Source organism: Platalea leucorodia, assembly GCF_965183815.1.
Source record: "Platalea leucorodia genome assembly, chromosome: 8".
NCBI lineage: Eukaryota > Metazoa > Chordata > Aves > Pelecaniformes > Threskiornithidae > Platalea > Platalea leucorodia.
Window position 1 is genome coordinate 24,662,197 of NC_138830.1, and position 22,677 is coordinate 24,684,873.

The 22,677-nt window shown below is 43.7% G+C and overlaps 1 protein-coding gene across 1 annotated transcript in view; it reads left to right on the forward strand.

Annotated features, from left to right (window-relative positions):
• Nucleotides 1-1,632: 1,632 nt before the first annotated feature.
• Nucleotides 1,633-22,677, forward strand: part of LOC309594676 (glypican-5-like) — a gene marked incomplete at both ends in the record, with an annotated part of 385,721 nt that continues 364,676 nt past the window's right edge. The window contains one exon of the mRNA XM_082320908.1: nt 1,633-1,801. Within this exon, the coding sequence (XP_082177034.1) occupies nt 1,633-1,801 (169 nt within the window). The remainder of the gene's footprint in view (nt 1,802-22,677) is intronic.

A 22,677-nucleotide genomic window follows, 5' to 3' on the forward strand; every position in this document is an offset into this window, starting at 1 on the left:
AAGTGCAGCTCTGACCCGGGTGAGCAAGAGGTTTCTGAGGTGATTCTCTGCTTTTGAATGTAGAAGCCTGATGATATGGCCGGTTTGTTCCTTCTGGTTTGTCTTCCAGCTTACAAGTTAAATGCTTTGAATCGAATTGGATTTTTCCCCCCCCCCCCCAAAAAAAGATAATGGATCTCTTGCTGTCTTGATAGGAACAAAGTTAATACAAGCAAATTGCTTAAAGGATTTGCACTTCTAGCTGTTAAAATACAACTCAGGCAACTATCTACAGCACAGAGCTCAGCCTCTCATTACTACCTCTGGGAATGTATAATGGTTACCTTAGCTGCAGGTGGGCTCCCCCGTTGCTCCAGGAGCACATTAGAAGCATCTTGAGGGTTGCAAGTAACCTTAAAGAAAGCAGGTATAATGGCCTCAAACAATAGTAATTGCTGTAGCTCATAATGTGCTCTATATGCCTGAAAGGTACTGTGCAAATGGGGGTGTTTGTGGGAGACTTCTTGGGTTTGGCTTCTCTGGCAATTGAGTGGTTTTGTGAAATGGAAAATATTAATGGATGCTGAGCCTAGTTCTGTGTTGAAATCTGTGGTAAAGTAGTTGATACCAAAGCATGCTTAGGGCAGTGAGAAGATTGCAGAAGACCTCTCTGATGGTGGTGAGACACCGGCGGTCTCAGCCCCAGGAGAGGTCTATGTCTCCCAAAACATTATCGGATGTAGCTGCTGCTCACTTTTGTGACAAATCAACAATTTATACGTGCAATCGGTACTACATAAGGATGTGTTTCCTGGTGTAAAGTTTATTCTAGTATCTGCAGTGACTGGTGGCTGGAGCCAACACTCGTCTTATGAAGACTCTTCCGTGGCCTCCATGTCATCTGCTAGGAATTTCAGAATCGAAGCAAACGGTGCATCATTTTCCAACCTGCTGTGCTGCGGGTTTTTATATCTGCTGCTCTGTTTCCACTCCCTACCTTGTTTTCCTTGACAACCCAGGTTCCTCGCTCCTGTGAGAGAGCGTGTCTCCCTTGGCGTAGATCTCCCTTCTCCTGACACCTTCCAGCGACGTGAGTTGACCCAGACCTGCTGCCTGGGACTTTATGGCCCGCAGAGGCTGTGCAGATGCTCTGCATGTACGGCTCTGTAAAAACTTTCGCGCACAACTTCCCGCCGGGCTGCGCAGCAGCCCACCGGCAGTCCCCGCAGCCGCCTCTTGCTGCCTCGCCGGGGGCAGCCCGCGGTGGGGCTGGAGGGGACCAGGCCTCGCCCGGGGTCTCCAGCCTCCCCTCTCCGCCGGCGCTGAAGCCGGCTTCAGCTCGAGGCTGAAGCCCCTGGGCCGGTGCGGGGCGGGCGCGCTGCCCGCGGGGCCGTGCCCCTCGGGGCTCTTTCCGTCCCGCTCTTCTCCCCCTAATTACGGCAGAAGCCAATGAGCGGGGGGCGGTGGCGCCCGCTCGGACCGGGCGGGGAGGGGCGGGGGCGGGCGGCGGCGGCCGCACTCGCCGAGGAGGAGCGCGGGAGGCGGGCGGGGGCAGCGCCGCCGCCGCCGGGACTGGCGCCCGCCACCGCCGCCCGGCACACGGCCCGCGCCCCGCAGCGCTCCGGCCCGGCCCGCGGCCGCCGGGGGTGCGAGATGGCCGCCGAGGGGAGCCGCGGGGTCCTGGGGCTGTGGCTGCTGGCGGCGGCGGGGCTGTGCGGCGGGGTGGCGGCGGGCAAGTCCCCCAGCTGCCACGAAGTGCGGACGGCGTTTCAGCTGCGGCAGATCGGGCCTCTCAAGCTGGTCCCCGACGTGCCCACGGCCGGTCAGTACCGACCCACCCGCGGGGATGGCTTCTCCGCGCCGGGGGGTGCCGCGGGGCGAGGGTTGCTGCGGGCGGCCCGGGGCCGGGGGGCCGCGCCGGCCGGGCTCGCCCCTGCCTGCGCCCTCGGAGCGGCGGGGCTCCCCGCGGGCGGCGGCGTCCCGGGGTCCCCCCCCGGCTCCGGTGCCGCCGTCGGGGGCTGCGCGCCCGCCCGCGAAAAGCCGCTGCGCCGCGGCTCCCTTCAGCCAGCGCCGGCGCTCCGGCCGTCGCAGGTAGCGGGGAACGGGGCGGGTTTGGCACGCCGCTTACTGAAATAATTTTAAGAGACTTCCTAGGAAAAGAGACCAGAACGACTCCTCGGTTTTTGCGTTGTGTATTGCTCGTTGATCGCCACCGTAAGCACCAGACCTTTCTTCCCTACATTTAAGACTGGTGTGATCCCTTTGCTAAGAAGCTAAAGCAGAGGCTTCCTCCTGTAAAGGCTCCCTTTCTTAGAAGGCAAATGAGTAACCGAGTCGTTAAGGAGCGCTTGTTTTGCTGACCAGATGTAGGGATCCTCGGGCAGGCTGGTGAATACGTGGTAACTTCTGAATGAGGAGGAGTTACCCGGCATATGAACTCGGGAACGGTGTCCTAAGGAAAGGTAGAGGTAACAGCTTGGAGGGATACGGTCAAGAGAACTTAGCTTTTGCTTAGTTAAGCGGTAAGTCTGCAGTACTTAGTACTTGTGAAAGTTGGTGATTAGTGTGGTGTTTCCTTCTGCATTTTCATACAGCTCCTGACAACGCGTGACAGCAATGAAATGGAAAAGTAACACACATATAATAAGAAAAGACTTTTTTGCATAGTCTGTAATTACCCTGTAGAATTCGTTGTAAAGGGGATAAAGTACACTTTAATATCAAAAAACGGTTAAAATCTTAGGAATGACCATGTCCCTAGATAATGAAGTTGCATCCCTGACTCTTACGTGTTTTGAGATGTTTACAAGAACTGGAATAAAAAAAGCAAAGACTATCAATCTCATAAAACACTCTCATGCTAGCACAGTTGCCTGTAGGTGTGTGGTGGTATAACTGTCAGTTTGGGTTGTTGCTTTATTATTTTTTCACCTTTTTTTTTTTTTTTTTTTTTTTTTTTTAAAGCAGTTCAATTCAAAGCCTGCTGAGTTTGATGGAAAGACTTCTTATCTTACATGAGTTTTGGATATGTTTTCTGGCATGGCTTTCTGCCTTGGGGACTAGGTTTGATAGGCCATTGGGCTGATCTCTTATGGCTGTAAACGATTGCACAATGCTGGTGATCTCTACCTTCACTTTGCATAAAGTAGTTGAGATGACGCATGGCTGTAAAGTTGTCCGTGAGCAAGGAATCGTTCCTCATTTTGTGGCACGAAGAGATTTGCAGGAATGGCATTTTGAAGCTTGAATTATGGTACTGTTTGCTTGTGCTGATAGAGGCATCAGATCACACTTGTCTTTGAGAGCTAAACATGAAAGCTAATAAAAAAAAAAGAGGTAAAACAAAGCTTTTCGTCCATTTTGATGCACACTTAAGCCTCTTTCCTGAGCTCTTTCTGGAAGAAATTCTTCAAACTTTAATTAAATTGATTGTTTTACATTTTCTATAAAATTCTAGTAGTTACAGATGAAACCTGGGGAAAATTGTGCACTTCCAGAGGGAAGGCATAGATGCTGTGATGCTTCAGAGAGGTTTCATTGTATTCTTGTGTCATGTTGAACTTTCCTATTGAATAACAAGCTCTCAGAAAATAAATAGCATGAGAGAGGTTGAGGGAGGGGTAATATGCTTTTAAATTTTAGCTCATAAAGGTTTCTTTTGAAGAGGATGATTGGAACAGAGGAGAGCTGAGGAAAAGTGGTACATATTGATCTTCCCTGTTCATTAAGTATACTCAGCCCCACCAAAGCTTGCGTGTTTTAATGATATCTTGCCAGACAGTAGTGCCTCCTGTCTTGTGCCCTCTTTTAATTAAGTACTGAAGTGTTTTCCAGTGTTTTCATCTGGCACCTGTTATCAGTGAATATATCTTAATACAACCTCCCCTTCTCTCTCTCTTTCTCTCTGACATAGAGGCTCATTTTATTATGCATTTTAGCAACATGCAAATGTTGAAGCATCTCCCCTGAAGACTTCAGACAGTTGTCGGTTAAAGCAGAAGAGCGGAAGAGCGGTGGGCAGCCGGGGTGATGCTGGAAAGCAGCGTGCTCAGCTGAATCTAGCACTGAAAGAAGCCTGTGGAGGCCTTCCCACTAACTTCTGCTCACGTCGCCCAGACCTGCACAGGCGCTGGGGTGCTCCTCAGTTGTCTGCGTGTTGTTTTTGGCTTGTTTTCTCTAGAAAATGGAACTTTTGCAGTCCTGTTGTCTGTTTACTAGATATTTTCAATCACGAAAGTGTTGAAAGCCCTTGGCTAATCTCAAGCCAGTGTTTATAGGCTAATACAACAAATCTGACAGAGGTTAAAGTCTTAAGGATTGTTAAGTTCTTATAACCTTCAGGAAAATCAGTAGCTCAGTTGAGGAGAGAGGCCCAACCTAGTGCTGGGTGAGGGATCAGCAGGGAGCCTGTCAGGTGTGTATTTTCTGTCTCCTCTTATGGGTGGTGCCTGTTTCAGCGGTAACAAAATTAACTCCAAATGTTTTGGAGAGTTTGTAGCCTACACCCTCCTGTGGTATTAGTTGTGGCTGCAGTGTGAAGTTGCACGCTGATGGATCCTGGATCCAATGATGGATCCCAGATACAAGCTTCATGGGGACTTGTAGCTGCTTCCCAGTGTTACATGTGGTCTGCAGACAGGTCGCTGTGATCCCAAAGTGGGTAGGTGAGTTTAGAGAGGGACGTCAGCATGACCTGCAGTGAGATGGAGGGTGGCTTTGGGCAGAACCTGCCAGCCTCTTGTATAAATTAATTGGCAAGGGCAGGAGGAAGACTCCTGGGGAAAACAGGCTTTTGTTTTTAAGGTGTGACGTGAATCTGGCAGCAACCTTTCTGAAAAATCACCTTTGCAAAAGAGCTCTTAGAGATGCCTAGGAGCCTCCTCTTAAATTTTTCTTCCATAGTTTCCCCCAAACGTGTCGAATATTTTTCTGAATCTAGTCCATTAACAAATGCAGGACTAAGAAAGAAGAGTGTTTTGACGTGGGATGTATAACAAGCCTAAACAACAGGTGTTTTTGAGCAGCAAATCTCCCTGGTCCACCTGTAAGACTTTTTCCTCCACTAGTGGAGTCTGTGCTGATATTTGGTAGTCTGTTTTTCTGGAATAAACTGAATGTTTCAAGGGTAATTTGCTGCAAATAGCAAACAGATTGGTCAGGTAAAGGTACTGCTGCTTTGGCTGTGATTCAGAGGAAGGGTTTTTTGTGTCTTCCCCCAGACTGGAAAATGAGGTAATATGTTCCTGGTCTTGTACTTTGATTATCAGAGGCTGAGATGTGATGTTTTTGTATGAGTTCCTTGGTTAACATTTTGATGAGGGAGAATTATATGCTGTCTCCAAGGGTGAAGGGCTGTGTTAATCCTGCCAGGGGACTAAGCCTTTGGTTCCAGGGAGTCTAGATATCTCAAATCCGATGCGTACTGCTACGTCTGGTATTCCTCCCAGACGTGGGGCTGCCGTTAGCGATACCCTGTGAGCCCTGGGTTATATTACAGCGTAACTGCACACTGGCATGGACTCTGTTTAGTCCTGTTTATTCACAGGCTTTTCTGTGGCATGGAGCACGGTGGTGGCTGGCTGTCACTGCTTTCCAAATTCACAGTAGAAAACCTGAACTAATCTAACTGGAGTCTGTGACTTGTCCACCTTCAGGCAGTGAATTGTAGCTGAACCAGAATAAAAGTAGCCCTCTTGATTCCTTTGGTAATCATGTAACCACGAGAACATCCTCTCCGTTCATACAGGCTTAGTTCTCTCTCTCTTGCTTACTGACTAGTGTACGATCATGCAAAAAAGAAAGTCTGTAAACATATGATAAGTGTAGAGATTGAAGAATTGGGCTGATTTCTGGTAAGGAAGGAAAACATCTGTCATTCGTGAAAGAGTTCTCGGAACTCTTTACCTTCTAAATAATCATCTTGTTGAGGACTACCAAAAGGATGATTTGCTTATCTTGCTGCTCTACTGCTTTTCGAAGAGCACAGAAGCTGCCCAGATTGTGCTTAGGGACTCACTTCTGAAGGGCAGATTTTGTCCTATTAGAAGCTGCTTTATTCTCTCCTGTCATCCTGCACCTTAAATCAGCAGAAGCATTCATTACCGTGTGTATGTGCCGAATATCCCGTAGCAGAGCTGGACATGCATTAACAATTTATACAGTAAAACTATTTTACTTTCTGAATAGCAGTAGGGAAGTCCTAGATTCCTGCCAGAAGCTCCTTGCTGCTTGTGGTGCATGCATGAGACTGGATCTCATCCCATCTCAGCCTGTGGCAAAGCTCCCGTCATGCTGAGAAAGGAGCATAAGCTAGATCCCATTTGAATTTATCCAAGAATACTAGCCATTTTATTATGAAATGGGTCATATCACACTTTATTTTCCTGTTTTTCTCTTTTATTACCACTCAGCTCTTTATTTCTATCATCTTAATGAGAACACTGCAATTCCCCCGGTAAAGGTGCAGTGCTGAAACACATTTTGCTCACAGCAGCATTCTGTCAAAGTCACTCACAAGTCTGGTGTGTGCCAGATGTGAAATGTACTTGCTTTATTGGCTCGGGATAGTTTTTGCCCCATCAGAATGAGTGACTAAAATCCTCTGGTGTGAACTGCAATTTATACTTGGGTTTACTGTTCACCTGCATACGTGGTTGTGCGGGACTGCCTTCAGTAGTGTGGATGAAGGGTACATCTAGGAGAAAGGGTTGCTGGATGAGCACGGTCAGGTTAATGCTTAGAAGCAGTGTAGGGTGGTTAAGATTTTAAGAAAAGGTATGAAAAATAATCTTGTTTCCATGGAGTTTCTTTTTCTTTTAGAAAATCCTGATAGTTGTAACAAGTTTGTGAAATGTCCTTGGCATTACTTGCAGCTTGTTGTAATGGAAGGTTTTCTTGCTATTACACTTAGTATTTGCTTATTTATGGACACACAGACTTCTTGGTGGTTTAAACCACAGACTGTTGACCTGTTGGAGGGAGTGGACTGGTCCAATGTGAGATGGATTCTTTTTCCATCTTTGTCACTCTCTGCATAGCCTAAAATAAGGCCAATAGTGCCTCAGTTTTTATTTTCTGCAGGCTGTATCATGGTATGTTATTTTGAGGGGTATTACTGAAAAACTGCCATGAAAGGGAGGTAGATCAGAGCCAAAGTATCAGTGAGCTGTACCTTCGTTTCTTCAGGCTGACTTATACTTAATTCTTTCTTTATGTGAGGAAAAAGGCTGGAAGTTACCTTAGTTTCTGAAGAACTGGAAGCTGAACCTGAAAGCTGTCCTTCCTTCACTCCTCTCATCCAGAGGCAGTCCCAAGGAGGAAGGAGGCTTTCCAGAGTCTCTGAGCAGTCACAGGCTGTAGCCTCCACTTGCTGCGATAGCTGTTCAGAGCAGAAGAAAAGCTATGCTTTTGCAGCCTGCAGCTCCTCTGGAGTAAGGATGCTTCCTTCATTGATCTCAGGATTTTATAGCACTCTTCAGGCTCTGTCACCAGGAATGTTAACCTAAAGCTGGTCATGACTGTGGATGCAGGCAAGACTCATGCCAGCAGTAGTATCTCTTTCTCCCCTCTTCTTTTCCCATGCCTTAAATTTCTATTTGACGCGGGACCAGCTGCCCACTCTGTAATGCCCTCCTGGGAGTAATCTATACGCAAAAAATCTGTTTAAACTTACTTAGTGCCTCATAAAGATGGAACCGCTGTTCCACTGCCAGATGGAAATCTACAGTTCTCATATCCGTGAGCCTCGGAAAAAGCAGTGTCCTCTGTGACTTGCATGAGCGTTTGGTCCAGGTGAGTAGAAGACTGGCTTAGTTATTCAGATCAACCTTTCCTGTAAATGTCTTGGGAAGGAATCCAAGAGTCAGCAGAGAATCTACTCTTCCCCAACACACAATCTTGTTATCAAACTGAGTCGAGGGAAAGAGCCAAGTATTGCTACAATTCACATGGTCTATTCATTCTCTCAAAAATCTCTGCTGAAAAGACTGTGTAGTGATTTTTTTTTTTTTTTTTTTTTTTTTTTAATGGTCAGCTCAAGATCTGGTGATTCTGGTGTTGAACTGGATCTCAGGATGGAGAACAAGCTTAGGAAGAAATGACTCATCCTTAAAATACTGGTGGCTCCCAAGAGCTGCCTCTGTAGCACTGTATGTGCCACTGAACTTTTGCCATCGGATTGTAATCGGAAAGTAATAGAAAAATATCCCGCCCACACCCCTGCCCCAGTATTGCAGGGCTGAGCAGTCAGTTCTTAACCAAAGGGCAGTACTAATGAAAAGGCATTAATGTGATAAGTGGAAACAAAGTTGGCATGATAATAATCACTATATAAATCAATAAAATACATGAAAATGAGTTAAAGCTTTTATAAAGATTAATCATGAAACTTGGCATGAACCTGAGGATCTGTAAAAAGCAAGAAGATGTGTAAAACACGCCCTAGGCAGTAAAACGGATTTCTTTTTAAAAATGGTTTTGCTTTTAGATGGTATAAAACTAGAGCTATAGTTCCAAGTATTGCAAAGTCTTTGTAATTGAATCTTTCTCCCATGAAAGCATAAAATGACATGATAGAGAGGCATATGTTTAATAATACTTCAAATACATACTCATCACTTACCAGTTTAGAGCACAGCATCTGCTTCTAGGGGAAAATATGAATTTTGATGGATCAGAATCAATTTGAAAACAGCAGCCAAGCCCATGGCACAGAATTTATACTTAGTCTCTCAATCTTTGTCAACTTGATTAGGTATCACTAATATGATAAAATCATCCTGATGTCTATGAAGAGATATTTACAGATATTTGTTTCATTCACATTAAGGTAACTTCTGAGCAGCATCAGTGGATGAAATGAGGTACCTGGCTAACATTTAATGATTTATCTTCTTAAGGATAAAAAAAAAAATATGGGGAGGCAACTCTGTTTCCACCTTCTACCAAGCACTTAAGATTTAATTTTTTTAAGGCAATATAATATTTGATGGAAAAAAGCAAAATATTTCTGCACAATATCTTATTCTCTCTGGATCTACAAAAGTAACCTGAGCCCCAAGCTAAGAGCTGTGTCCACAGGGTTACATAGTACAGACTTAGAAGGACAAGGATTTTTCTCTCCTTTTGTATCCTTCATGACCCAGGGTGTTCTGTAGATCCAGGTATGCTAGGAGACTATGTATGAGCTGGACTAGTTCCAATTTGGACAGGGAACTGACTTGTGTCTGGAGTAAGGGTAGTAGGACACTGTGCCAAACTGCTCTGTTTTTCAGAAAGATAACAGGTGTCCAGAATACTTTTTTTTTTTATGGCTGCATTTTGTCCATTTCAAGACCTAAATATTTTCTGTAGCAATGCTGATACTTGGAACTAGCCTTTGCGCCTGAACTGCTTTAGCAACATTTGTCCTTATGACGACCACCCTGTAGAAGAATGTAAGGACGATATTTGTATCCCCATTTTAGGGTGTCAAATGAAACTCAAGTGGCTGAGAAGACTTTGCCAATTCCATATGGAGTCCTGTAGTCTAGTGGCATCTGATGGCAAATAAACCTACATAGCTTAGAAAGGCAATGTAACAAATTCCATTGCTCCATGGTTTTCTTCAGCAGACACTTCAACTGCATCTGGTGGGTTTACTTTTGAGGTGAGAGGTTTCTGCACTTCTGTAGTAGAGTAACATCCAAAAGCTCACTCTGGATTGAAGCTGGTCTCTTCTGTGCAAGGTGCTGCACAGGCCTGCCAAGGGCTTGCCCTAGCAGTCTTACAGACAAATTTTATGGAGTGCTTGACTGTCCTGGACCTCCCTGAGGCTCTAAGTGCTGTTGTACAGCACCAGGCACCTTAGCAGTATTTAGCAAATGATTTATGATGGAGCAACTGCAACCTTGCCTCTTATTATGGATAAGCACTATGCATATACTTTCATCAGAATAAATCCATCTATTTTACTCTTTTCGGTACATCAGTTTTAAAGGATGGTTATTAATTACCTTATTAGTGTATTCATACATGCATGATTAATGTGTAAAGTTTTTACTTGTGAAATTTCAAGGCACTAGTTCAAAGAATACAGAAGGAATGTAAGACAATGGAGGAATTTCAAATATCACAGATGATACCATTAAATTTATTTGCTACTTTGTGGACTCAAAAGTCTCAGGAAGTATCATTAATACATATAATATCCTCGGGTTTTCTTTTGTGTTTTGATAGCTAAAACATAGGAATAAAGAGCAAGTGTAGCCAGGAAATTGCATAGGAACTTCAGAGCTGCAGAAGACAGAAGATTATTCCTCTAGAAGTTGTCTTTAATCAGCCTTTCCCCTCTTTTCTTTTGATATGTAGTTTTTAGCCTACTTTATATGATTCTGTGCCATATTCTGCCTTTCTGTGTCCTTACGGGGGTTCTGTTAATGCTGATGGTCAACATATATATGCATTTGAAGTATGTATATATGGATTTTAGCCCTTCTAATGACTCTGCTTGCTTCCTGGGGTCACGGTCTTTCCCTCTCCAGAGTTTTTCCATCACACGGTGGATGTGACAGCCGTTCTGGAGGGCCATCCTTCTCCGAGGAGCTCGTTCTGACAAAGAGCCCCTGCTCTGCGGCACAGACCACTGTCAGGTCCTTTAAAAACAAATGAGAGACAAATTTCAGAGAGCTTCGTTCGAACCTGACAATATCAGATAGGTCATGGTAGCTTTGTTTGGCAGCTAGTTAAACTGGATAGTTCGGCACATCCCTAGATGTTAATGGTTAAATGTATTCATTGTTCCAACAAGGGGCCTATTCATAAGGGGACTATTCTCTGCTCGTTATGCATGCATAATTCCCATTAATGCTACTGGGGGTTAAGTGTGTATAGTGAGGGGGGAGAATGAAGCTTATGTTTACACATCCATGTTTGCCTCAGAGAAGAGGTTTTGTAACATATGAGAAATTGATTGTGTTTTGACAGATTCTTTAACTTTAAGGAACTTTAAATCTCTGCTTTAAAGAGGGAATGAGAATGGGGGGAAAAGTGACACTTGTATAACTGACTACCACCCTGCACACCATACTTTGTCAACGATTAGAAATATTACTCTAGTGCTATTATTAGAGAAACCTTTTGAAAGTAACTAAGTGCTCAGAAATTTAGGGTTCTGATTTGGGCATCAAAATAATGACTCAGAATCTTTAACTTTAGGCACAAAGTTTTGCAAACTTTTGACTCGCGTTAATCAGGGTGACAAGATTTTCTGATTTATATACAATATGGGTATTTTCCATAGAAAACCTTCAGATTAAGATTCCTCACTCTTAGGTGCACATCAAAGTCATGTAAAAGCCATAAAGAAGCTAAGCATTGCCTAAGAAAGCCTTTCAAGTTCCAGAAAGTGCTTGAACTACTGAGGGTTTTGAAGTGCTCTAATCTCTGACATGGGTGACGTGCTAGGCTAGCACTTTTTTGTTTTGTCACAAGTCATCCATGCACGTAGTGCAAAGGGACCCTGACAAAGTCATTTTACTTTTGAAAAGGGCTGCTTTTTTCATACCATTATGTCTTCCATTCACATCTACATGTTTGCTTCCACTTTGTTCAGGTCTAACTAGCAGGGCATTTGCATAGTCTTCCCTTTGTTCTCGGTAAATATGGAGTAAAATGAGCAAGATCCGTGCTGTGAAATTAAAGCTCTACTCTTGAGAGATCTTAAGGGCCAAATCCTCACAAAAGGTACAGCAACATAGTGCCAAAGGAGCTAGTGTCCAGCACAGCTTGCCCTGCGTGTTTGTGCTAGGAAATGTGAATAAAGGGAGAGTAATCTGGTGAAAACTGGGTGTAATTAGAAAAATACACTGCCGAGAGCTGCTGAAAGAATAGAATAATAGAAAACTGCTGAAATGGACCTGAAGTGATCATCTGGTCCATTCCTGCTACTTGCAGCCAGGATAAGCTGTGTTTAAATCAGTGATAGAAGATCACAGCCTTCTTAGGCTGTTTATTCCAGTGCTTAATTACCTTGCTGCTTTGTTTTTTTTCCTGATGCAAAACCTAACTCTCCCTCGCTAAAATACAAGCCTTTTGCTTCTTATCCTATTCTTAACACCTTCCTCTTTGCAGTAACATTCTCGTATGTGACAACTGCTCTGGTTTGTTCTGCTCTGAAACAGTGCTCTATGCATTTGCGTTAGTGACACATATAGCATTAGGCTTTTTTTATGTAAGTCAATCCAGCCTAAGTTTGGGACACATGCAGTCCAATGAGCTTTGTAACTAACCACATGTACTCTGAGTCTGAAATAAATTGACATAAAGTGCCCTAGTTTAACCTAGGATGAACGAAGTTAATTCAAGATCTGGTGACTCGTTAAGCATCATGACTTGATTTGATGTTTGAGCCCAAAGAATTTGTTTCTTCCTCCTTTGTAAATTTTAGAGTATTCTGAAGAAGGAATTGTGTAGCAGACATATAGTGTGGGGGTATCAAATTCCATGCTCATTGAAGCAAAATAACTAATTCACAGATTTGCCATGTAATGCTAGAGGGGAGCATGCAGAACAAGCAGTTTTCAAGTGATCAAACTCTCAACAGCAGTTGAGTTGCAAGGTTGCTAGTTGAAAACTGCAGTGTTATAGCACAGCAGCGTGGAGATACCTGGAGACACGAGGCTTATATGAAGTAGGATGTCTCCGGGCTGCAGTGGGACATTGCTTCTAACTTGAACAAAATATGTATTCACCCTAGACTTTGCAGCAGTAGTTCACTATATTGCAGGTGTGTAGGCCAGAAGGTGGAAATTTGGCTACTGAAAAGAGAGGAAGGTGGCCAAAGTTTTAGGTCTCTTGCAAATAGAAACAGGATTTCTAGAGCAAGTCTGAGGATCTCCAGTTTTCCAGGTAAAGAGTAGCTCTGGGCCCCTTAACCGTCTGTTCTTCAATGTGTCACACTTTTGGGGTGTTCATTCTTGAGCAATGTTTTATTGTTACTGATATAGGGAAATTGTTCTTGCTTTGTGGCTGAAAAAACAAGGCTCAAACATATCAGGGTTGTTTATGCTTACATCTTTAGGTGGATTTGGTCTTGCTCTGGCATGCTCCACATAACTACAATCCAGTGCTGTGCTGGAAGCAGCATAGCCATACCTGGCATGATGCTGTGCCTGAATTCAGATCGTCCTCTACTGCTTCCAGATCAGACCTTGTGTGTTGCCAGTCCAAAGCATGGATGTCTGTCTGCAAAATACTATATGGCTGTACTCCACGTGACTTGTCCTGGGAGTCTGTCAGAGGATGAAATCTCAAACCCTTCTGTCCCGTGCTCCTGCCCCGTTGTCCTTCCCTAAGGAAACGCAAAAGGTGGGAACTGGATGGCTTGAGTCATGTTTTTAGAAGGGACAGGGGCTTGCTAAGTAATATTTGGGGCACAGCACCCAGGATCTTGTATGGCTGCCCTGTGTTGGCAGTCGAAACATTCCCTCCTTGCAACACACAAGATGAATCAGTTTTTCGGAAGTGCAGAATAGCATGTGCTTTTTAGTTATCTTCTATTTTTACATGGGCAGTTAAAAGGAGAGGTGTAATAAGTCTGAAGGCAAGAGAACAAAGCATATGTAGAAAAACCACTCACTTCCCAAAACAGAGTAGGGCTTTTAAAAAAAGAGATTGAAAACATTGCTCTCTGAGAAAGGCTTTCAGACTCCTGCACAGAGAAGACTTGACTTTAGTCTCCTAATCTTAGTTTTGAAGTATGGGAAGAAAATATATCTGTTACCATTTGGAGCAGCCCAAAGTTGTATTTGTCTAAAGTATTGCATTTTCAGTTTCAAGCTGCAGTAATCAAATTTGCTCTTCCTAACCTGGTTTGCCCTAGATATGTCAGGAAATATAAACATTTGCCTTCCCCCAAAAGTAGCTGTGGTTTGGCTGTACCTGGTTGTGATCTAAAGCTCACTGTGAGCTCTGCCTTTGCTGGTCATGGACCTGCTGTACTCGGTGGCCTTCTCTGATAGAAATAAACCCCAACTGTGATGAAAAGTGTCGATGTCGTTTGTTGGCAGGGCTGTTGGCTTAGGCTTGGAAAGTTTATTCTAGAGTCACTATCACAGGTGCCAAAACATTAGCTGGGCAGCAAGGACTGAATAGGGCCAGCTCGTGTCAGTTTGGCTGCTGTGCCTCTGACGGCTGCCATCCTCAACCCAGCTTCTTTTCTAACTGCCTGCCTCTGGCCTTTCCAAATGTGGATTGAGTGTAGCCAGTGCTGCCTGCCAGTGCGCATAGCTGACTTCAGACAGCTCCGCGACACGGTGGGCCACTCTGTCTGTCTTGAATGATTAGCTCTGAAGCATCAGTAATGCTGTAGTTTTGAATGCAATAACACACGCAAGAAGGGAAACATAATCAGTTCAATGTACTGTAAATGGTGCCTTGTTTTAGTGATGTAAGGGAAGAAACATGATTTCTTAATTTATATAACAGGTGCATAGGATCAAAATCAAAACCAGGCTCTCAGAACACTGAACACGCACATAGCAAAAGGCAGTCTCCACTAGGAATTGCTTACAACCTAAGCAAACAAATGAAAGGTAAGTATCCTCTTCTTTTACATGCGGGAAACACAGTGTGGAGACAGAGGGACTTGCCTACGGTCAAACATACATTTTCATATTGCCAAACCTGGTAGCCCATCAAAGGTTTCCACACTGGTTTTCAAAAGCTGTTGGTCTGTGGTCCCAGCTTAAAGGCTTTTGGAACATCTTCCAAAAGATCCTGCCTCTCAGTTTTTGGGAAGCTACATCTGTTTCAGAATCCATTATCTTGGCTCAAGATGTCCCAGCAAGATACAGGCCTTCCTGCTAAACATACTGCTGGGGTCCAGGAGCAGGAGGCATCATGTGCAGCGAGCTCAGCTGCTTTCCAGCTTGGGGGTATGGCTGGTACTCAGAAACGGGGGAATGGTCCCTTCAAGTGGGATTTCGTTCTGGACCTTCTTTAATCCAATTCTTCATTCCTCATTGCTGCTGCCCCAGGGAAGCACCAGGTAGAATTTGCTCCTGGTACAACCAGAACGTTTTCTGTCCTCTAGGCAGACAGAACAAAGCAAAGCAAAAACAAATGAGGAAGGGCAGAAGGCCGTTCCCACTCCTGACTTCAGAAGAACTATGCGTGTAAGTGAAAATACTGTCATGGCCCTTAATTTCATGGGGGCTAGATGAGCTTGCTAATGGGTCCTTTCTGCTTTTTGGACCTCTTAATACTGTCACAAACTCCTTGATGTGTTTGGGGTTTTAACTGTTCGACCTTCCATTGCTTTTAATTGAATGTACGCGGCTAAAAATCGCAAGTGCTTGTCTGAAATCAAGTGCGTGTCACTCTACAGTATTAAAGTGCTTCTAAAGTATAATTCTTTGTAGGTTCATTTTTCTGTTAACTTTGACTTTTTTATGGTAGGAAGTTGTACGGGTTCCCTGACTGTGCTCTTGGAACAGGATTCACTTCAGAGTTTGACCCAAAGCTCACTGAGTTCAGAGCTGCGTTAATCTCAAACTACTAAAGCCCCTCACAAGCATAAAGCGCAGTGTTCTGTCTTTAACTATATTTAGTTGTTTTTTATATGAGAGTTGATGCTACTGGGTGTCTCCATTGACATCAGGGGGTGCTGAAGCAAACCCTCTGGTATTACTTACCTCGCCTCTTTCCTGCCCTTTGTGCAAAATATTGCTCGTGGGGTCTAGCATGGAATGAGTGATCTGAGTATAAATCTAGGTTCAGTCTAGACCATCAGAAACAGGCTACTGGTCTCTTGTATGTGACCCGTGGGGCTGTCAGCAGGTACTTTTGGGGTGTGGTGAATGGTGGTTGTTGCAGGCTGTTGTTTTTGTTATCCTTAAGTACTGTACAGTTGTCCTGCACTTGTCAACATGGCTTAACTTGAACAAGAAAGCATTCAGCTCTGCCAGCTTTACCTGCAGGGGTGTGTGGATGTGCAGAGGAATAGACTAGCACAGAGGTGTGGGGCCAAACTGCTGAGACAGCACTTGCAAATTTTATTTCTTCTGCATCAGATTTTATTTCTTCTGCATGCTCATGCTGAATGAGTATTTATCTCTAGTTAGACTGTCATGCATGCTGGGCTCTTTTGTCTGCTGTGGGTTGCCTTCCAATGCTTGTGCATCCAATTTGTGGCAGCAAACTTTAGTTTTACATCAGTGTCACTACTGCTGAGAGCAGTGGCATTAGCTGCATAAGGAACCGAAGAAAGGGAACAAGATGCAGAGACCTTGTGATACTGTAGCCTTGCTGTTGCCTGTTTTAATTAATTACTGTGTCATGGGTGATGAAGTTGAAGAATTGGCTGTAGTGAGGGGTGTCGGGCCTAGTAATCAGTTGCTTAGTTTTGGTTCAGCTCTGTAAATGATTTCTATTCCTTTTCTGTAAATAGTATCAAGAGCTCGTTGTGCTTTTCATCAAATTATTGGGTATTTTGCCCAAGTTTTTAGAGTTTTCCCCTTTCTTCTCCCTAAAACTAAAGAAATAAAATGAATGGGGGAATGGAATCCTAAAGAAATTAGTTCAAATACTGGTGAAAACTCTGATAGCAACTGTCCAGTTAGCCTGTGTATAACTTAACTTGTGTGCATGACTTGAGAATGAGAAATGGCCAAATTGGTCAAAAGCATTTGGGATTTGGGCTGTAAAATCAACACTTCAAAGATGGATACATATTTTTAAAGGAAAGAGAACATGTTGTCTGAGCACTTGGCGTCATGTATGGCTTTCAAGTGAGATGGCAAAAATGGAAGTATTCAAATCTTGGGGGGGGAAGGGAGGGACAGAGAATTGTTATTCCTCACTTCTCCAATACTGTTCTTGCAATTTCCCCTTCTGAGGCTGTGGCCCAAATATCTAGTAGTCCCTTGGTTCCTTGAGATTTTTCTTTGCTTTTGTTTCTTCTTCCAGTCTAACCTTCTTACAGATTTTTATGTTGACAGATAAAATTAAAAAGAATAAGAAATACAATTGAACATGAACATATCAATATCTTTGAAATTTTCTGTGCTGCGCCACCTTATATGGATCTTACCACAGTGGGTAAAGCATATTAGGAAGCAGTTCCTATATTTAAAAAAAAAAAAAAAAAAAAAAAAAAAAAGGTCATCTGTCTTTGGTAAAAGAGTTGGCATTAACATCTGAATTATCGTTAGGCTTCAAAGTTGAGATGAATGAGGCAATTCACACCTCTCATAAAGCTATTTTATTTCATCTCCCTGTAGAAATAGATAGGCAGCCTCGTACTGATTTGCATTCAGAAGTTTTCTTTATAACTGTACAGGGCTAAAAATCTACATCTTTCATTTAAAAACAGCTTCAGTTTTGCTGTAAACACTGTAATCTGCAGAGTGCTACATAGCTGTGTTTCAGTTCAGGCCTTCCACCGTAAGTGGTTTCTGTGGCACTTCAGGTGCAGAGAAAGGCAGAGTTCTGTGGCAGTGAAATGCTTTCCCCACTGGAGAGCAGAACTGCAGTTGTTAGTTTATTGTTGTCCTTGGGTGATATGGAGCAGGAAGTTTTACTAGACTCCTCTAGAAAATATTTTGTATGTATTTATGACTGTTGTTGGTGGAAAAAACGTATGGGATTTTCTACTGTGAATGTGGTGAGACATAATGAAAGATGAGTCATAGTAGACTCTAAATAAATTAATGAAAGTTCTTGTAATTTTTCTCTTACCTCTGTATTGCAATTATACGTGTTGTCCCAGGAAGGTTGAGGGAAGGAGTTGGCATTATAGCAAATAATGTAGAAACCCCCTTGATGTAGACCCACTGACCTCTGTCAGCCTAGATTGTTTTAAAATGTACTTTATGTGCATCAGTCTTGTTTTCATGTTTTTATATGAACTCTAGGGGGAAACAGAAGGAGGGATCCTCAAGAGTGTAAATCTTTTGAATTTGTGTGTACTCTGGAGCTAGCAAGTCATTTAGCATTCACAACCTTATTGTCAGCAAGTCTCCCAGATAGGCCCACATTCCAAGAATTTGTCTCACTTAGCACTGGGCTGATGTGAAATTATTTCATTTAATCAGCATTAAACAATTTATCACCCGTCTATAGGAGTGCAAGATCTGGAGGTAGTGACCACTGTGCTCTCCCTTGGGCATGGCAGCTAGTGCTTGCCCTGCTCAACACCTGGCACTTACTCATCTGAGTCTCTTCTCAGCTGTTCAGTTTTAAACATTAACAGTTTGGACTGGGATTCTGTAAGGTGGGTTTCATGCCTTCTGCTCCTGAAATTATGCTGTTTCTGCGATCAGGGCTGGCAGGGGGTGGGGGGAAGACTGGAGGAGGGAGTAGTGAACTGTAGGAGGTTAATCACCCTTTCTTTGTTTCTTAAGGAGAGTACTTAGGAGCAGTGGTGCTATGGCCATTTGGTATTGACACCAAAGATGCATCTTCCAACATCCTACTGAAAACCAGGCTGTTTTGGGAACCACTGAAAAGTCTCTTAATTGTAGGTGCTTTGTAGACATGTTACAGGATTTTCTATTCCTGTGTACATGTTCCATCCCGTCTTATTACTCCAGTGTACCAAACTGAAGACCAGGTCCTCCCCTGTAAGCCAACTGCATCAGTAACGGAGGATTTTTTTAGCCCCCAGCTGCTCAGCATCATGCCCTGCTGTGACAGTATATTGTGGGAGCTCTCTGCCTTGCTCCACACATAATTAGACCAGTTAAGGCAAATCATCTGTTAAAAACAACCTGGTTGAAGGTGTCTGGGGCAGATTAGAGGAGTGCTCATGGGAGCCATATTAGAGGTCTGCTAAGAGGTGTGAGACAAGCCATAGTGGTTGCAACTGCCTTCTCGGTTGTTTGTCTTCAGCCTCCCAGGTACAGCCAGAGTTTCCAAGAAACAACTGAGAAAATTGGGCATGAGTAGGTCTCTCCCTGCAACAAGTGCTCCTCCTTGCAGGAAAGCTGAGGCCCATGAGCTGGAAATGTCTCGAACTGCTCTGCTTCTCCAGGACATCCCACAGGTATGCAAGCAGTTGGAGGAAGGCAGGCAGAAGGGAAGCCGAGTGGCCGTGGGGAAGAACGGTAGATGAGGACCTTGTTTGAGGAGGGTGAGAAGTAGTTGGAAGAGGGGGTCAAGGGAGTAAAGGGAAGAAGTGGCTAGTTAATGGTTGTGTAGGTTTTGATGAGTGGAGGGACATTCAGTTTAGGGCACAGTCAGACACATTCTGCTCCTCAGGTCCAGGCATGGGGCAGGTTCTATGGGGTACAAGCCGAGGTGAAAAGCTAATGAGTATAAGTGTGCAGTAACCTATGGTGTAGAGCAGAAAGTGGTTTGGAAACTAGGCCAAAAATCAGAATACAAGAGCAGTGAGAACCAGGCAAGCAACAGAGAGAAGTGGGAAAAAGTCAGACAAAAAGTACTTAGCAACAGGCCTAACAACGCTGCATTGTGCAGATGCTGCCCTTAAGACCTGTGTATTTTGGAGAGTTCCTGCTCCGGAAGCCGATCAGGGCCGGTGCCTGATGGTCTCCAGCTGTCCTGCAAGCTGTGGCACTTGCTGATGCTGCCAGCTCTCTGGAGTCATGACATTTAGTGCTTCTTGCTGTTCCCCTTCCTTTCCCATTCAAGGTTTCCACCCCCCTTGAATTTGCTGGCATAATTCCAGTGCAATCAAAATGGTCCTCCTATTTTGTGGGGATTTTATATTTATTTTTTTTAGGTCTGCTCAAGAACTCCTGAGCTAATGCAAGCTATTTGACTTGACTAGAGTTGGAAGCAGCTACGCATGCTAGTAGTTACATTAGGAGGTCATCTAAATGGTGCTTGATAAAACTGGAGGTGTTTATCTTTTAGCCTTGATTTTTTTCAACTGGAATAGCACATCCGGTCATGGTCTGAGTGATGCTTCAGTGTATTTTAGAATAACAGTGAGAATGTAAAGTCCACCGATCAAGTTAAACAATACCTCTGTTAATATACAATATGAAACAAGGGATCGGGGGAAAGGAAATTTTCATGGCTTTTATTTTCTAAACTGCCCTTTTAAGTTGTCATGCTGAATATATAGATGTTGTGAGGCTGCATATAGAGAGAAAGGACAAATTCAGGCTCTGCTTTGGTATTTCTTCAGCTTTTTGGCCTTAAAGGGACCTTTAACATACTGTTTGTCTATGTAGTCTTCATATTAAAGCTGATAGTGGGATTAATTTAACAAAATAGAGCAAAGAGTTAGAAACAGATTGAAACGTTCTTTCTGACTAGTCAGAAAATGTGTGTGGGAGGGCCTGGCCACAGTTACCTGAGGTGGGAAGAGCAGACATCTCCCTTTGACTTAGACAAAGAGTCTCTGCTCCCTGGAGCCTACCTGGATGTTACCCCTTGCTCACGGGAGCAGAAGGTTTATAGGGTTAGTTGCTATTTAACATACCACCATCATTTGCACCAGTGCGTAACACTGTGCACCAATCCATCTGTTGCACTTGCTTGTTGATTTTTCAGGTAATTCCTGGCATGCACTACTTCAGGCGTAGTAACTACCATATTTTAAACATTGGCAAATCAAATAGTAGCTGTTTGACTATGCACACGTTGTGCTCAAGGAGTTTAATGCACTTTGTGTGTCTTTCTAGTTGAAAACATTTTATCAGTTGCAGCGGGACTGAGCTGTGCTGTGAGGTTGTGCACAGTGAGCTGTGCTCCCCGCTAGGTGAGAATGGTTTGTGTTTCTGTGGGTGAGTGTTTCTTGACAGCAGCCTTGCAGCTGAAGGTAACGGTGGCTTTAGCACTGCTGGGGCATGAGAGCTACATAAAGAAAGGACCTCACAAACTTCTGGCAGCTTACATCGGCTGGATTCCCTTTCCCCAGTGTGGCTGTGCTAGCGTGGGCTTTTCTCGTGCACCAAGTAGTTGCAGTGGGAGCCCTGGTTGGAAATTGCTTCCTTTTTCATTTGATTTGGCCTCCTCCCCTAAATTAGTTGGGTTTTAATTGCTGAATTTTTCTGTGGCTGAGGCAGCAGCTGCACCAGACAGATGAGTCTTAAGAAGGACGAAGTGTTGGCTCTTGTTCAGCTAGGCCAGACACAGTGCAAGGTACTTTTGGCACCTTCCTCTGTGTTACTGAGGCATAATCAATCTTGGAGTCTTTGAAGACATTTGTACAACATTAAAATCTTGGGCTTTGGAATAAAGCTTTGTTTGGAAATACTGTTGAGAAGTTCGTCAAAATACAAAGGAATAAAACTATCAGAAGACAGATTGCACTGAGCTTGCCCTCTGATCATGCTTGCTTAGGAGTATTCTGTGCAGTGGAAGCTATAGGCTCAGCTTGTTTAAAAAAAAAAAATAAAAATCACCCTGTCTTTGAAAAAGTCGATGGAGGTAGATCGATTAGCATGTGTTAAAAGTCTGGCTTTCTGGTTTCAGAGTATAGCTTTTACAGTGTGTACAGCATTTTAAAGACAGTGCAGGGCAGTTGACATCTCCACAGTGTGTTAGAAGAACTGTTAAATGGTCAGCTAACAAAATTAATATATATTTAGCTTCTGGAAGAAGTTAATCTTATTTGCTAAACAGGCCTCTGCTTTTAGGAACTTGTACTAATTCAGGTAGCTTTCATGGCCAATGTCTCTTTGACTTTATTTGTACCAAAGTGCAGAATGGAGCCCAAAATCTCTGCTGATTTAAAGCAAACAAAAAAATCCTCCAGCAGCACACAACAAAATACTGCACAGCTGTTTTCAGTAGAGCTGGCCAGATGGACATTACGTAAGGATGTGTAGATTTCTGTGCATTTGGCACCTTAAGTAATTTATAACGATGACAGGGAGGTGTTTGAAGGTGATGCCTTTGGCATGTATTAAGTGTTTTAGGGCTGCAAAGGAGTTTTGAGTAGGGATCATTGTTGTTTTCCAAAATACTCATGTTTTAGACTCCAGCGTAGTATAATTTTTCTTGCTTTTCTGAATGTGACTTTGTTTTTCAAAGTGGAGCAAGATACTTTACCTTTTTTTTTTTTCCCCCAATAATAACAGTAAGGTTATAAAGCCTGTAGTTTTCCCGCTTTAAAAAATAAAAAGCTGAGCTGCAGTTTTAACCAGTACTCAAGGGAAAAACAGACTTGAACAGAAAAATAACGTACATAATTGTCAGAGTAATCCTTCCATCTGATCTGAAGCAGAAAATTGATCTGTTTTAGGAAAGCTATAAACCTTTTAGAGTTGAAGCCAAGGCATGTACAGTGGAAGGTGTTCTGCTCTGTCAGTAAGTTCATGCATAAGAAAATGAAATAAAGAGAGAGGCTTCTTAGGATGCAGGTGCTTCACATCTATGGCATAGAGTTAGAGTCTAGCAGGGGGGCTCCCGTCATGGCCAGGGGGCTGGAGCACACGTGGGAATAGAGAGCTGGGTTTGTTCAGTTGTAGGAAGAAAAGGTTAAGGGAGATTATACTGCTGTCTTCAACTACCTATGGGGAGGAAATAGAGAAAGTGGAGCTGGATTCTTGCAGGCACACGATGATATGCTGGGAAGCAATGGACACAAGTTGGAACATGGGAAATTCTCATTAGATACAATTTTTTAATGTACTTACTTTTTTACCACAAAGGTGGCCAACTACTGGAACAGGTGCCCTGAGAAGCTGTGGGATCATCCATCCTTGGTGATGCTCGAAAGTTGGCTGAATGGAGCCCTTATGTAGT